Source organism: Caretta caretta, chromosome 6, assembly GCF_965140235.1.
Source record: "Caretta caretta isolate rCarCar2 chromosome 6, rCarCar1.hap1, whole genome shotgun sequence".
In the NCBI taxonomy this organism is placed as follows: Eukaryota; Metazoa; Chordata; order Testudines; family Cheloniidae; genus Caretta; species Caretta caretta.
Genome location: NC_134211.1, coordinates 57,914,934 through 57,928,017, shown reverse-complemented (window position 1 = coordinate 57,928,017; position 13,084 = coordinate 57,914,934). Strand labels below are relative to the sequence as shown.

The following is a 13,084-nucleotide window of genomic DNA, read 5'->3' as shown; positions in this document are numbered from 1 at the left end:
AATTAGATAACAGAACATTCTGGCTCTGGTATCATCAACAGATTTGTTATCTGAATTAAGATTACAACATCTTTATTGTTGATCATGCACAAGAACAAAGAGTCTCAGATCCCCGGGGGGAGTTTGTGGTGCAAAAGAAAAAAAATCTTTTACTTGTCAACTGAGCACAATAAATCAAGAGTCACTGAGAAATAATGAATATGGAGACCCCTCATACCAGTTTTGCAGTTACTGTTAGAGCAGACATGGAATTGAATCAGTTAGGAAAGTAACATACTGCATATGGTCAGTACACATTTTTAAATATAGTGTCATGGCAGGTATCACTAGGTGGTGCTGGTATGTACAGTCTTCCAAGTTATTTTTCTTAAGCCTTGTCTAATTTACACAACTTCCCTAGTGCAGATCCAGTTATAGAGACATGAGAGTGCATACAATGGTATAGATTATTCTTATATAAGAATAAGCTATTTTGCTGTAAGGGACTTTTATACTAGTATAACTACATCCATACTAGGGGTTTTACCAGTATTACTACTTCTGGGAAAAAAATCATACCCAGACCTGAAATAGTTACACCAGTCAAACTTTCAAATGTAAGTAGACGAGGCCTTAGCGTATGAGCAAATGTTCAGTCTTGAGAAGACCTGCTGTGTGTGTTAGTTTTGCCATACAAATGTTCTCGGTAGGGGGAGCAGTGCAAGCAGTAGAAGATTTTGCTCTCTACCTAAGGGTATGTCTACACTGCAATTAGAAGTGTGACTTCTGCACATGTAAACATAGAGGTGCTAGATTTGATCTAATTAGCTCAAATAATGTACAGTGAAGCTGCAGCAGTACAGGTTAGCCACTTGAATATGTCACCAGAGTCCTGGGAGGGGTTGTATAGCCCTTGCTGCTAGGATTCACTGCTATTGACTGAGCTAACTAGATCAAAGCTAGCTCAGACATGTCTACATGTGCTACCGTCACCCCCTGACTGCCATGTAGACATACCCTTTGCCTCAAGGATTGACTCCAATCAGAGACAGAGGTGCACCCTTGAAATGGGGGGGTAAGGGGGACAGAAGGGAGGTTGGGGTGAGATTATTGAAAGAAGGGATTAGCTGCATGCTCTTTGTGACCTCCTCTGTTCCAGGACTGATGTATGTGTAAATAAAACAAGTTATACTTAGAATATACCCAAATTCTGTGTCACTGATTTATCCTCCACTGGGAAGGTGACCTGAAAGGCCACAGATGTCAACTACGGCTTGACACAGGGACAACAATATTCATACTAGTTCAAAGCTAAATTTGCTCACAAACACAAAACTCACATTCCTCATTTGGAACAACATCCTAGTTTGAAGTTTTAAACTGGACCAATTGTACATGTGAGTTACATGAGTGCACAAAGTCTGGACAATTTTCTTAAAGGCGAATACACTGTTTTTACACACTGGGAATCAGCTGAATAGATTTTCCTCTAGTTCACTCCCGCCCCTCTCCGCCCCCAAATCACTACTATGTAAGCCAAGCAACAGCTGTTTCACCCCCAATATGTCATTTTACAAAAAGCTATTAGCAAATGAAAGTAGCAGTTTCCCACAGAAGGGCCTGCTGCCCCTCACTTTAGTGTCTCCAGTACCGTTAGAGTGGGAAGAGTTAGTTAAGCAACGGACCAAAGTGCCAGGACCCGCTGCGGAATCCCCATTAGACATGGTTTAAAAAACTGGCATGGATCTTGCCAAAGGGGAGGCTGATCCCCTAGGGGAGGTCCCAGGAGTGTCTGCTGTGGGGGGGGGGGGGGGGAAGGGGGGAGTACAGCTGCAGGGGACTCTCAGTGAGAGGGGTCTCAGGCCGGCTGAGGTTTGCAGGGCCAGGGGCAGCATTGGCCTTGCGGGGGCTCAGTGCTGGAGACAGGGTCAGGGAAACGGGCGCTGCGCTGCCCAGGCTCACGCTTCCCTGCCCGGCGGCCAGGCAGGAATTCCCCGAGCTGTAGGAGCCCTTTGGCGGCGGGGGGAAGCCCGGGACACCCCGGGACGAGCCCAGGCAGCCCGGAGTTAGCAGCCCCCGCCCGCTCCCGGCTCCCTTACCACATTGCTGAGGAAATCCGCGTCGTTCAGGTCGCCCAGGTCCAGGAAGCCGGAGCCGCCCCCGGGGAAGAGGCGCTCGGAGGGGAAGGGCTCCAGGATACTGTCCATGGTGCCGGGCAGCGCCCCGCCGGAGCAGGGTTAGGTGAGGGGCAGAGCCGCCTTCCCGCCAGCGCGGCGGGCCGGATCCGGGGCGTCCCTCGCTCCCTTCGCCGATCCAAGGCTCGGGGGTTACTCCAGCGCTGCCCGGCGCAGCCGATGGCAGGGCCCCGGGCACCCACTGGGCATGGCTCCTCCTCCCACGGGCCGGCTGCAATCCATAGGGCGCGGGGCAGAGGGGCTCCCCGGGGCGGCGGGGGCAGCTGGGGGCCCCGCGGCGGCTGAGGACGGGGAGGAGAGGTTGGGGCTGGGCAGGAGCCGAACCCCGCGGCAGCGTGCAGGAGGAAGGAGGGGCGGTGTACTCCTCCGGGACTCCCCTCTGCCGAGCTGTCACTTTCACACTCCGCTCAGGATCCCCAGGCTCAGCCGCCTGGCCGCTCTGAACATCCCGCCCCCCACCCCCCGCTCATGAATATTAAAGAGGGGGCGAGGCGTAACTCCCCCCCGGAACAGCCTTAAGGAAGCTCTGTTGCAATGCATTGCTCCTCCCTTGCTCTTGCACTGACAGCTCGGAGCGAAGGAGAATGGAGAACGGCCAAGGGCAGGGAACAGAACTCACGGCAGATCTGAACAGTCATCGGGCCCCATGCAGCTCCGGGGGCAACCACAGACAGAAGAGACAGTGTGGGGAGATGTAAGAGGGAGAATGCTGTGAAAGACCATTACAGGCAGGGGTGGCAGACAGGCCAGGGCTGGCCGCTCAGCATTTTGCAGCTGCCCTATGTGAATGTGTGTCCCCTGCACATTCTAGAATTTCTCCTGGACATCCCGATGACTCTGACAAGAACTGACATGGGATTCTTCATGACCACATGTGATCAGAACCATAGTCTTCTATCTCCTACCAAAGACAGCTTCTGCAGCACCACACTAGGGCACTGCGCTCAGTACTCCCAGGGAAGATCTCCCCCACTGAGTTACACCCCTTGCTACAGCACAATGTTCCCTACCATTGTATGGTGTTGGTACACTACTGACTTAGAAGAAAAAGTGCCACCTAGTGAATTTCCAACACCCTATGTTCTGGGTATTCCCTTCACTACCTAGAACAGGGGTGGCCAAACCTACTGACTCTCTGAGCTGCATGCAACAATCTTCAGAAGTTCAAGAGTGGGGGCATACCTGTTGGGGCTTCAGCCCTGTGGTAGGTACCTGCCAGGGCTCGGAGCTTCAACCCCGCTCCTGCTGAAGCCCCAAGCACCGGCAGGCATGGCCCACAGGGCTGAAGCCCTGAGATCCCCCTCCACACTGGGCAGAAGCCTCTACCGCACCACCCTATTGCAAGGCACAGATCCCGTGCTCCCCCAGTCTGGTAGGTGGAGAATGGGGGAGGAGATGGGGGGGCTCTGCAAGCTGCACCTTAACTGTAAAAGAGCTGTATGTGGCTCATGAGCCATGGTTTGGCCACTCCTGACCTAGAACATATGAAGATGTTTTCCTGGGTTGAAGTAAATTGATTAAGATGCCCTGCATCTGAGGACCATAATTTCAGTTTTGTTGTCCAATTCTTTAGTGGTTATTGATTTCCAATTAATTACCAATTTAAAGAGCTGGGGGACTGTAGGGTTCTAGGTCCAGAATCAAGCACAACAGAAGCAAAGTTATCAAGTTCAATATGGAGGAGAGGAAGGTGATCAGGAACAGTCAACATGAATTCACCAAGGCAAGTCATGCCTGACCAACTTGATTGCCTTCTATGATGAGATAACTGGCTCTGTGGATATGGGGAAAGCGGTGGTCAAGAAATATGTGTAACCCTTCTGCCCGTCAGAGTTGGCAGCAACAAGGGCCGGGTTCAATATCTAGGGGATCCATTCCAATAACACAATGCAAACCAGCTCAAGCCCCCACCCAGTGACCTGGGACAAATATATACCACCCCCGCTGGGCGCCTCCAAGAGGCAATACTTCCCCTCTCGCAAGCACATATTCTGAGTGTAGCAAAAAGCCTTTTAATAACAGAGAGAAACAATGTGGCATTATGTTGGGGAAACACCACCAACAGGATTCATAACACAACCCATGAGCAAAAAACCCACCCCAAGCAAATTGGGGCATGCCCCTTTCCCTTTGGTTCTTGAGTCCAGCAACCCCAAATCACCCAAAGTCCCAAAAGTCCAATGACCCAAAAGTCTCTGTCCCTGATCAGGGCAGCCCCAGAGTTCGAAAGTTTATCTACAGAGCTTTACCTCCCAACCTGGGTGGAGATGGGGAGGGGGTAAGAGGCACCTTACATGATCTGAAGTTGACCGCCCCACAGCTCCATAGGCCTTCGCTCAGCTCCGCAGCCCACAAGCAGCTCCCACTGTCCCACAAACTGCTCCGCGTCCCACCAGCAGCTCCCGCCATCCTACAAACTGCTCCACCAGCCTGTCCACAAGGCACTCCAGCCATCCCACAAAATGCTCCACAATATATCTTCAGGCTCCCCCACTACTTAACACAACACTCAGTGATTTCAGCTCTTAGTCAGTTCAGCTCTTTGGTGAATTCAGCTTGTAGTAGGGGAGCCTTAGTGCTGGTGCACTATTAGCCCAAAGTGAGCTCAGCAGCCTGTAACTAGACTTCTAATGAAATCAAAATTAGCTCTGATATTCCACAGTGGAGAGAGGCAGAAGTACAATTAGCATGTAAGGCCCTCACCAAGGGGCCCATGCCACCAAGTATTAATACTTGTCCCCCAGCCCCTCTCAATTCACAGAGTTTTGGAACCCATGACTCTTGCCTAGCGAGTGCTACTTAGTTGATGATGAGTCCCTCCATCATAACAAAAGGCCAACTACAGTTCCAAGCACAGTTCCCATAATCAGGGCAATAACAATTTATTCTTCCTGCCCCAATAACAGAGACACTGGGGATCCCACAGCAGCCAAAGTGACCATTTGGGCAGCTATGGCCTCATTCTAGGCGGGGTGGGTGTGCCTATGCAAATGAGATCGGCCCCTGAAGTTCTTTTCCACAACTTACCACATCTCACCACCAGATGTCAGGGTGAAGCTCATCCTGACACTGCTTACATCTGGATTGGATGAATGGACTATAAGGTGGATAGAAAGTTGGCTAGATCGTCGGGCTCAACGGGTAGTGATCAACGGCTTGATGTCTAGTTGGCAGCCGGTATCAAGTGGAGTGCCCCACGGGTCAGTCCTGGGGCCAGTTTTGTTCATCATCTTCATTAATGATCTGGATGATGGGATGGATTGCACCCTCAGCAAGTTCGCAGATGACACTAAACTGGGGGGAGAGGTAGATATGCTGGAGGGTAGGGATAGAGTCCAGAGTGACCTAGACAAATTGGAGGATTGGGCCAAAATAAATCTGATGAGGTTCAACAAGGACAAGTACAGAGTCCTGCACTTAGGTCAGAAGAATCCCATGCACTGCTACAGGCTGGGGACCGACTGGCTAAGCGGCAGTTCTGCAGAAAAGGACCTGGAGATTTCAGTGGATAAGAAACTGGATGTGAGTCAACAGTGTACCCTTGTTGCCAATAAGACTAATGGCATATTGGGCTGCATTAGTAGGAGCATTGCCAGCAGATCGAGGAAAGTGATTATTCCCCTCTATTCGGCACTGGTAAGGCCACATCTGGAGTATTGTGTCCAGTTTTGGTCCCCCCACTACAGAAAGGATGTGAACAAATTGTAGACAGTCTAGCGGAGGGCAACAAAAACGATTATGGGGCTGGGGCACATGACTTATGAGGAGAGGCTGAGGGAACTGGGCTTAGTCTGCAGAAGAGAAGAGTGAGGGGGGATTTGATAGCAGCCTTCAACTACCTGAAGGGGGGTTCCAAAGAGGATGGTGCTCAGCTGTTCTCAGTGGTGGCAGATGACAGAACAAGGAGCAATGCTTTCAAGTTGCAGTGGAGGAGGCCTAGTTTGGATATTAGGAAAAACTATTTTGCTAGGAGGGTGGTGAAGCACTGGAATGGGTTACCTAGGGAGCTGGTGGAATCTCCATCCTTAGAGGTTTTTAAGGCTTGGCTTGACAAAGCCCTGGCTGGGATGATTTAGTCGGGGTTGGTCTGGCTTTGAGCAGGGGGTTAGACTAGATGACCTCCTGAGGTCTCTTCCAACCCTGATATTCTATGATTCTATATCTGGGTGGGAATCCAGTGTGCACAATGATGACACCCACACTGAAGGCAAAGCAAAGCTTTAACCATTTCTATTAGCACAATTAGCAAAGACACAAACTTCAAAAATGTAAAAAGAAAGCAAAAATACAGTATTAAAGCAGTCTCTTGTACCATTCCTCACACATACTCACATCCTTCCTTGGGGATCTGATGGTAAGAGACAAAGGTCCTGCTTTGTCTCTGGCATGCCAAACGAATCTCCCTTTTACACGGTGGTCTGGCCTATTATAGGGAATAGGGGCTGTCATGAATATTCATACAAATACTCAGCCTCCTTTCTCCATATTTAACCTCCTCACCCTAATTATGTTGGGGTATCCCTACCTGATAGATTAATATATATATTAATGATTTCAACTAATTATCATATACATCAATTCATTGCCAAGGCAAGTTCATGGCTAAGCATCTGCCAACATTTTATCCTAAAATATCCAAGCCTACCATCAGCTCAGTGCTCATGTGATTACTTGGTATCATTTTGTTCTGACCCTCCCCTGCTCCCAAGTACAATGTTTCCAATTCCCCAAAACTGAGGGTCAGTGTTGGGCCACTTATCTGTGCTAAAGTTCATAGGCCATGAAGTTTTAAGTCAACTGCTTAAGCTAATGCCTTACAGGATTCAGGCCTGTAAATTCCTTGTGTTAGGGCTTAGTAAAGTAAAATGCTGAAGCTAGCCCTATGGATACAGTTTGATGAACTGAAAAAGAAACCTTTCCTTTAGCAGGCCCAGTGTCATCACTGGCTTCTGCAGACAGAAATCCAGTGACTTTATCAGTAGGTACTGAAGTACCCTTGGGGAGGAAAGCCAAATGGAAGATATGTCTTTAGAGAGTTCCATTTTTGAAGGTAAAATGAAAGCATGTAAGTAGATCTTACTGCCAATTACCCACAGCAAAAGTCAGTGCAGGTGGGCCTGTTTGCAGCAGCCCATCTTGCAGTTCTGTAATTAAAGAGTCAGGCAGCATTTAAGAGCTTCAGGAAGTTTATATGGCTTCAAATAAATAGGATTTATCCTTGTCCTCTCTGATCTACACTTTGATGAACACTCAGGAAAACCTCTTAGAATAACCCTGTTGAAGAAACGCTGGTATCTCTCCATCCCTACCCTCATGGCTCAGCCAGAGTAGCCTGAGGAATCCTGATTCCCACAAAGGCTCTCCCTTTATCAGTGTCAGGGAAACAAATTCTGCAGAGAGAATCAAGGTACATTTCTCCCAAAAGAAACCTGGCTGGTGACTTCCAATGACAAGAGGAACTGAGAAAGGGCAAACTCCCCAGAAGGGGATATGCACTTTGGCGACACCTGGAAGGCCTGAGTTGGCGTCAGACTTTGAGATTCCATCTACAACTGAAGCTTCATATGCACCCTCTTTTCTTCATTCCCAGGTGTCTCAGGGCTCATGCTACAGCCCTAGAGACCAACCTGAGGCTGCCCCTCACACGAGCCCCCACATGCAACCCCCCTGCACACATAGTGTAAACTAAGGCCTAATGCCACTTAAATTACATTTGCTCTCACTTTACCAAGCTCTTTCTGCTGTCCATGAGATGTAAAGCGGCCTTAGCATAAATAAAAAACATAGACACAGACACAGCCTGCAGAGAGTTGGGCTATGGTTCCAGAGACTCTCAGCTTCTCACTCACATCGGGGATGGATGGTATTTGGGACTAATTGTTTAACATGGGAAAGAGGGAGGAACCTTGCAATGTCCACAGTGATGCACTTCATACCCACTGCAAGGAGACACTGGGAACAAAACAAGAACCTTATACCCTCTCAGCCCATAGCCCCTGGTAACAGACCCATCTCAGGGGTAACAGACCCATCTTGGAGGATGGAGGGCTGGACAACTGTGCCAATTAGGGTGGGGTAGGGGAGGGCAGAAGCTTCCAGGTGGAGCTCTTAACTACAGCACAGCATTAGTGTGAAAGTATAAGTTGTGCAGAGGAGAGGTGCTCCTGTGGCAGGGAGTCTGTATTTTATTTACAAACAGATACAAGGTGATTAAGATAAGAAAGAGCTGGTGATTAAATTAAGGATATGGAAGCTTAGCCTGTAAAAGAGGAATCGCTCTGTGGAGGGAGGAGGGGTTGTTTTAGAGAGAATGTGGGGGGCAGCAAAGCACTGAGCCTTGGTTACGTTCAGAAAAGGGGGAGATTTGGGGACATAGGCGAAAAGAAAGGGCCAAACCCAGGGAAGGGCTACCAATGTGTAGAGAAGTTCCCACTCTATCTGTTTCAGAGTAACAGCCGTGTTAGTCTGTATTCGCAAAAAGAAAAGGAGTACTTGTGGCACCTTAGAGACTAACCAATTTATTTGAGCATGAGCTTTCGTGAGCTACAGCTCACTTCATCGGATGCATACCATGGAAACTGCAGCAGACTTTATATACACACAGAGAATATGAAACAATACCTCCTCCCACCCCACTGTCCTGCTGGTAATAGCTTATCTAAAGTGATCATCAGGTTGGGCCATTTCCAGCACAAATCCAGGTTTTCTCACCCTCCCACCCCTCCACACAAATTCACTCTCCTGCTGGTGATAGCCCATCCAAAGTGACAACTCTTTACACAATGTGCATGATAATCAAGTTGGGCCATTTCCTGCACAAATCCAGGTTCTCTCACCCCCTCACCCCCCTCCCAAAAACCACACACACAAACTCACTCTCCTGCTGGTAATAGCTCATCCAAACTGACCACTCTCCAAGTTTAAATTCAAGTTAAACCAGAACATCTGGGGGGGGGGAATAGGAAAAAACAAGGGGAAATAGGCTACCTTGCATAATGACTTAGCACTCCCAGTCTCTATTTAAGCCTAAATTAATAGTATCCAATTTGCAAATGAATTCCAATTCAGCAGTTTCTCGCTGGAGTCTGGATTTGAAGTTTTTTTGTTTTAAGATAGCGACCTTCATGTCTGTGATTGCGTGACCAGAGAGATTGAAGTGTTCTCCGACTGGTTTATGAATGTTATAATTCTTGACATCTGATTTGTGTCCATTTATTCTTTTACGTAGAGACTGTCCAGTTTGACCAATGTAAATGGCAGAGGGGCATTGCTGGCACATGATGGCATATATCACAGTGGTGGATGTGCAGGTGAACGAGCCTCTGATAGTGTGGCTGATGTTATTAGGCCCTGTGATGGTGTCCCCTGAATAGATATGTGGGCACAATTGGCAACGGGCTTTGTTGCAAGGATAAGTTCCTGGGTTAGTGGTTCTGTTGTGTGGTATGTGGTTGTTGGTGAGTATTTGCTTCAGGTTGCGGGGCTGTCTGTAGGCAAGGACTGGCCTGTCTCCCAAGATTTGTGAGAGTGTTGGGTCATCCTTTAGGATAGGTTGTAGATCCTTAATAATGCGTTGGAGGGGTTTTAGTTGGGGGCTGAAGGTGACGGCTAGTGGCGTTCTGTTATTTTCTTTGTTAGGCCTGTCCTGTAGTAGGTAACTTCTGGGAACTCTTCTGGCTCTATCAATCTGTTTCTTTACTTCCGCAGGTGGGTATTGTAGTTGTAAGAAAGCTTGACAGAGATCTTGTAGGTGTTTGTCTCTGTCTGAGGGGTTGGAGCAAATGCGGTTGTATCGCAGAGCTTGGCTGTAGACGATGGACCGTGTGGTGTGGTCAGGGTGAAAGCTGGAGGCATGCAGGTAGGAATAGCGGTCAGTAGGTTTCCGGTATAGGGTGGTGTTTATGTGACCATTGTTTATTAGCACTGTAGTGTCCAGGAAGTGGATCTCTTGTGTGGACTGGATCAGGCTGAGGTTGGTGGTGGGATGGAAATTGTTGAAATCATGGTGGAATTCCTCAAGGGCTTCTTTTCCATGGGTCCAGATGATGAAGATGTCATCAATATAGCGCAAGTAGAGTAGGGGCTTTAGGGGACGAGAGCTGAGGAAGCGTTGTTCTAAATCAGCCATAAAAATGTTGGCATACTGTGGGGCCATGCGGGTACCCATAGCAGTGCCGCTGATCTGAAGGTATATATTGTCCCCAAATGTGAAATAGTTATGGGTAAGGACAAAGTCACAAAGTTCAGCCACCAGGTTAGCCATGACATTATCGGGGATAGTGTTCCTAGTGTTTGTGTGGGGGGGTGGAGGGTGAGAAAACCTGGATTTGTGCTGGAAATGGCCCACCTGATGATCACTTTAGATAAGCTATTACCAGCAGGACAGTGGGGTGGGAGGAGGTATTGTTTCATATTCTCTGTGTGTATATAAAGTCTGCTGCAGTTTCCACAGTATGCATCCGATGAAGTGAGCTGTAGCTCACGAAAGCTCATGCTCAAATAAATTGGTTCGTCTCTAAGGTGCCACAAGTACTCCTTTTCTTTTCACTCTATCTGCGGTACTTATGTGGCCACATCACCATAGTATCTGAGGCTGCGCCTCACAATGTCTAATCTATTTCTCCTCCCAGCCCCTAGGTGAGGTAGAGCAGTGCTGTTATCCCTGATAGGAAAAAAAAACCAGAAAACGACCCTATAATCATGTACCATTGTACAGATAGGGCACTGAGGCACACACAGACTAAAGGCCAAATTTTCAAAGATATTTAGGTACCTAGTGAGATTTTCAAATGCACTTAGAAGGTTAGGTGATTTGTAAACCCCACTAGATGCTTAGCTGTATCTTTGGGTGCCTACAAACCTTTGAAATTCTGTCCTTAAAGCGCTGGCCTGGTGCCAGACAGGAAATCCATGGAGGGAATAGAACTCAGGTCTTTCGGAGCTGGCCCCTTATCCAGCAGACCAGCCTCTCTGTCTGCTGCATACTGCAAAAAAAAGAGGACTCTGATAAAGGGAGCAAAACCAAGGTGGCCAGTTCTCTGAGACTCCAGCAAACGGTCCCAGGATGCAGAGTAGCAGCCGTGTTCGTCTGTATCCGCAAAAGAACGAGGCGTACTTGTGGCACCTTAGAGACGAACACATTTATTTGAGCATAAGCTTTCGTGGGCTACAGCCCACTTCATCGGATGAATAGAATGGAACATATAGTAAGAAGAGAGATATATACACATACAGAGAACATGAAAAGGTGGAGTAAGAGGTTAATTAATTAAGATGAGCCATTATCAGCAGGAGAAAAAATCTTTTGGAGTGATAATCAAGATGGCCCATTTAGACAGTTGACAAGAAGGTGTGAGGATACTTAACTTAAGGAAATAGATTCAATATGTGTAATGACCCAGCCACTCCCAGTCTCTATTCAAACCCAAGTTAATGGTATTGAGTTTGCATATTAATTCAAGCTCAGCAGTTTCTCGCTGGAGTCAGTTTTTGAAGCTTCTCTGTTGCAAAATTGCCACCCTTAAATCTTTTACTGAGTGGGCAGAGAGGTTGAAGTGTTCTCCTACCGGTTTTTGAATGTTATGATTCCTGATGTCAGATTTGTGTCCATTTATTCTTTTGCGTAGAGACTGTCCGGTTTGGCCAATGTACATGGCAGAGGGGCATTGCTGGCACATGCCCAGGATGGGTATCATGGCTGCCAGAATGAAAAGCAGTATAGAAGTTAGGAAGGCTGGAGAATGAGAGTCAGATGAGAAGAGATCACTTAACTCCCAAGGGGTGGCAGGTTCTGCCCCATGCTGGGTTGTACAGCAATGGCTACTGCGCAATTTTACATTTTAACTGACAACCATTTCGTGTAGTCATTTTTTGTTCTGAGTTTGAGAAAAGGAAGGAATGAGAAAGTGTCATGTAAGTATCAGATCTGTTTATGCCTCAAATTCCTAGGGTTTCAGCTGTATTCAGGCCAATTCCAGAACAAAGAAAAGAAACTGTATCCATGGAGTCCACACAGTTGACGACTATTGTCATGATTTGCATTATTCACTGGGAACCATGTATGCTCAGCACTGTTCAGAATATGCCAGTCCCTGAACCAGTGCATATAAGATGTATTTTCCACTCCAGGCATCTGATGAAGTGGGTTATAGCCCACAAAAGCTTGTTCCCAAATAAATTTGTTAGTCTCTAAGATGCCACAAGGACTCCTTGTTGTTTTTGCTGATACAGACTAACACGGCTACCCGTCTGAAACATATAAAATGTGTAAACTCTGGATAAGATGGCTCAGATATTTAAGTATGAAGTGTATGGTTATTGACCACACATGTTATCACATGGTCACTGTGATGTTTATATCTATGAGTGGAGGCACTGATGGCAATAGAAGTTTTAGTTGATTAAGGACTAGAAGATTTGATCCTCCAACTTTCTTTCTAGAGGAAGAGCTGCCCAGAGCTCCTGTGCCTGTTTATTTTCCTTTCCTGCTTGCAATGGCCCTGACATACCTCAGAAGTCTCAGTTTTTTTCTCAACTTTAAAATATAGAATTTTGTTGGTGTTTGGTTTTAAATATTCTCCTGTGAGAACTGCAACTCAGTCGCTGTAGTGTTGTGTTTAGGAGCCTTCTGGAAAGTAACTCATCTTTAAACAGAAGTAAAAGCAGCGTTGCCAACTCTCATGATTTTGTCGTGAATCTCATGATAATTGTTTTCGTTAAAGCCCCAGCTCCTGGAGTCAAGTGGATATGTGATGATTTCAACCTTCATTCTTTAAGAAAAATGAAGTTTCTAGTCCTCATGGCTGTGGAGAAAGCTTCAAAATGTGACCTCAGTGCACCCTAAAGGCTCAAAAAGCAAAAGGTAAATAAAAAGAATCCCAAATCTGTTATTTTTACATAATCTCATTATT

The 13,084-nt window shown here is 47.3% G+C and overlaps 1 protein-coding gene across 1 annotated transcript in view; it reads right to left on the bottom strand.

Moving 5' to 3' along the window:
• CREB3L1 (cAMP responsive element binding protein 3 like 1) overlaps nt 1-2,608 on the bottom strand; it is a 68,807-nt gene extending 66,199 nt beyond the window's left edge. Inside the window, exon 1 of the mRNA XM_048855027.2 lies at nt 2,079-2,608. Coding sequence (XP_048710984.1) covers nt 2,079-2,186 — 108 coding nt within the window. The 5' untranslated portion in view covers nt 2,187-2,608. The remainder of the gene's footprint in view (nt 1-2,078) is intronic.
• Between the last annotated feature and the right edge of the window lie 10,476 nt (nt 2,609-13,084).